Raw genomic sequence first — 3503 nt, forward strand, 5'->3', positions numbered from 1 at the left:
TAACCATTTATGGAAATAGCAACAAGGTTCCTATCAACATACCTACTATTTTCTTATTTATAGCACAAACTCTTTTAGATGTATTGTTTACGATATACATAACTTAAACTCTGATTAGATTTGAAAATCAATATATTGTCAATGTATAAAAATCTTAAACATATTCAAATCACTAGGTATTAGAGACAAGAAGAATAAAGAAGCTGGAATTATGTAACTTCATTTTTGGAGTTAAATAAAGAAGCTTAAAAAGTTGGAATTTGGTAAATCCAACATTACATAAAGTAAATATATGAAGAAACTTAACATATATAGTTTTTGCAGATAACATAGTTGCATGATTAAACTTGAGAGAATACTAAAAAAAGCTTGTTCATGCTTACCACTTAATCCTTTTATTAATCACTTTTCAATCCCAATCTAAGCTCCAAATCTAGGCCATTCGGATCTTTGTAGTTATAAAGATTATCTAGCTTGGATTCAAATTCGGAAAAGAACATCTGATATCCTTCGATATATTCAATGAAGTGATCAATTATCTTCGATATCATCATAACCTGTCATGGGGATGGGGGCGAGAAAACATGTGAGTCATAAAATATAGAAAATAACAATTATTAACTATGTTACTCGAACTTTTTAGAAATATTACTAGATGTGTGTTGTTGAATTCTCCAAAAATAGTTCATTTCTGAAGGTTACAACATGAATATAATTCAGAAATATTTTTAAAGTATCCGAGTAGCATGTAGTCAAATAATAGGAAATGAAAACTTACATCTTCTCCAAATTTAGCATATTCATTTAGCAAGTCTCGTAGGATAGCTCGTTGTTGCTCAGGATTGTTGCTAGCAGCACAAAATTGTTCCTTCAAATCCAAACATATATGAAAATTCTCTGAATACATTATTTTGTTTTTCAAACGATCAATCTCACTTTCTTCTTTCATAATTTGTTGGGCCTGAAATTAGTATAATTCAATATCACAATTTACAATATATATGTTAAAAAAAGTGAAAGATATAATTTTAAAAAATAAAAATGTGACTTGTGATAACAGTGACTGGGGAGTAGTTGAGCCAATTAATTCATCAATCTTCTCTTTTTGAGACATGTGTAGTAAATTATCCTCTTTTTTATTTTGCTAGTAACTTATAGATTTATTTTATATCATGGTTAAAGATTTTTTTTGAGCGCTAGCAAAATATTAGACCCTATCTAAAATTTTATAAGTTATTCTAAACATTAGACATAACTTAATATTTTGTGACTTTGTCTATAATATTAAGCAATTTATGAATAAATATTATACAAGAGTATAACATTGTCCGAACGAATAATTTCGAAAAGCTATATTGTTATACAAATTATAAAAATAATGATAAAATCTAAATGGTAGCCCTTAAAGAGAATATTTGTGTTAATCAATTGTATTTTAAAAACTAATTACACTATATGGAAAATAACATTTTTTGATCCCTCAATTATCGTTTTATTATATTTTCGTCTTGTGTTATTTGACTAAGCACATTAGACCTTCAATTAAGTTAAATGTGTTCTTAACTTAAAGGAGCAAAATCAAACATTTAACTTAATTGAAGGTCTAATCTGCTTAGCCAAAGAACATAAGGATCAAAATCAGAATAAAACAATAACTCATGGACCAATAATTAAAGACATGGATTTCACCAAAAAAAAATAAAAAATTAAAGAACTTTAAGTGTCATGCCCATAAGTCAAACCCACAATCAATTAGCATTTTAAAACTCTTTTGTTGTTTTCTAAAAACTTTCATTTGTCGAGAGAATTCTAACAATTTAAACATATTGTCAAAGAAACATTTAACATTTATATCTACACAATATAAACATATATTTCAAGTAACCATCAAAATTTTATAATAAAAACCTTGATGTAGTATCCTTTGTTATAAAACCAAATCTTGACTTGTGTTGTATCAAGCCCTAGCTCTTCACTCAATTGCTCTATCACATCATTTTCTGGATTTGGCTTTTGGCTGAACACCCTAATCAAAAATAAAATATATGTTACAATAAAGAAAATCAATTACATAATTTTTTTTTTAAACAACATGAGTTAAGACACATATCTCAAATTCATAGGTTTCACTATCAAAAACAATAATTGTGAAAGACGCTCAAAAATAATTTTGACAAATCAAATTTCTCATTTTTAGTAGTGAGATGCACAAAAACCTATGATAGACATCATAAAGAACATCATCAATGAGTAAAAATTCAGAAAACATAAAAGGATAAAAAAAAAGAGCCAAAAAATTATTTATTCAACAAACTCACTCTTCAAGTTTCTCAATTATTTGTTCATACGAATGTTGAAAAATCGATTTTCCGATCTCTTGACAGGAAGTTGACCCAACACTTGCATCATTTTGAGAAGTCATGAATGTGAGAAGAATGAAACAAGAGAGAAAATAAAAATGTGATGAACAAATAAAGTTCATTCTCAACGAAGAAATGTGTAGAAGAAAATTTGTCCAATCTTGGATTTATAGGGTCTTCAAAACGAAATCATGAATTTTTGTGGACAAACATTTAATGAAATAAGATTAAGTAGTCTAACTACTCATAAATATGGTTGGTAAAAGTCAATATTTCTATTAATGTTTATAAAAGTACTTAGTTTATAAGTAAAATAAAGATGAAGAACTTAATTTGTTTGTGTCACGACTCAACTATTAGGTCGTGTGGACACCTATTCTAACACCTAGATAGGAGGATTTTTATCACCCAATTTAAAAATGATAATGCAGAAGTAAAATGAAATACGATATTTCACCTTAATAAAATAAAAGTATCAATCTCAACCTTCATTACAACAAAAAGCTTTTTTGCACATACAACGGAAAACCCTCTCTAAGAACTAGTCTAAAAGGTACAAGAGCTTCTAAGAGATACAAATATTAAAACAAGACACAATCCCATCATAAGGAAGAGAGGAGTAGAAGTTGTTGTGGACCACCATCATCATCACCATCATCTAGGAAATATCGATGATCCTGCAACCAGACTATACCAAGTAACATAACATGAATAGTATCAGTGCAAACAACATGTATTAGTAGGCATAATTGGTTGACCCAAATCCACCACATAATATCATGTAAATAATTAGAAGAAACATAAAACTTGAAGTAATACAACCTCAATCTTTCAACAACATCCATTACTACCAGGTATACTACCTCTGAACTCATACACTCTATCCCACATAATAGTATCAATGCAAACAACATGTATCAGTAGGCATAATTGGTTGACCCAAATCCATCACACAGTATCATGTAAATAATTAGAAGAAACATAAAACTTGAAGTTATACAACCTCGATCTTTCAACAACATCCATTACTACCAGGTATACTACCTCTAAACTCATACACTCTATCCCAGGGCTCCCTAACTGATTCCACTGCCAACTTCACCGGTAGGAGTCATTCCACCCTACTATCATGTCCTAACATAA

The 3503-nt window shown here is 28.9% G+C and overlaps 1 protein-coding gene across 1 annotated transcript; it reads right to left on the reverse strand.

Annotated features, from left to right (window-relative positions):
• Positions 1-320: 320 nt before the first annotated feature.
• Positions 321-2482, reverse strand: LOC125871783 (homeobox-leucine zipper protein ROC8-like). The gene is made up of 4 exons (XM_049552451.1): positions 2319-2482; positions 1909-2026; positions 779-961; positions 321-557 (listed from the first exon to the last, which is right to left on the reverse strand). The coding sequence occupies exons 1-4, from the start codon at positions 2480-2482 to the stop codon at positions 399-401; spliced, it is 624 nt and encodes a 207-aa protein (XP_049408408.1). The 3' UTR covers positions 321-398.
• Positions 2483-3503: the final 1021 nt, after the last annotated feature.

The sequence above is a fragment of the Solanum stenotomum genome, chromosome 7 (assembly GCF_019186545.1).
Source record: "Solanum stenotomum isolate F172 chromosome 7, ASM1918654v1, whole genome shotgun sequence".
Taxonomy (NCBI): Eukaryota; Viridiplantae; Streptophyta; class Magnoliopsida; order Solanales; family Solanaceae; genus Solanum; species Solanum stenotomum.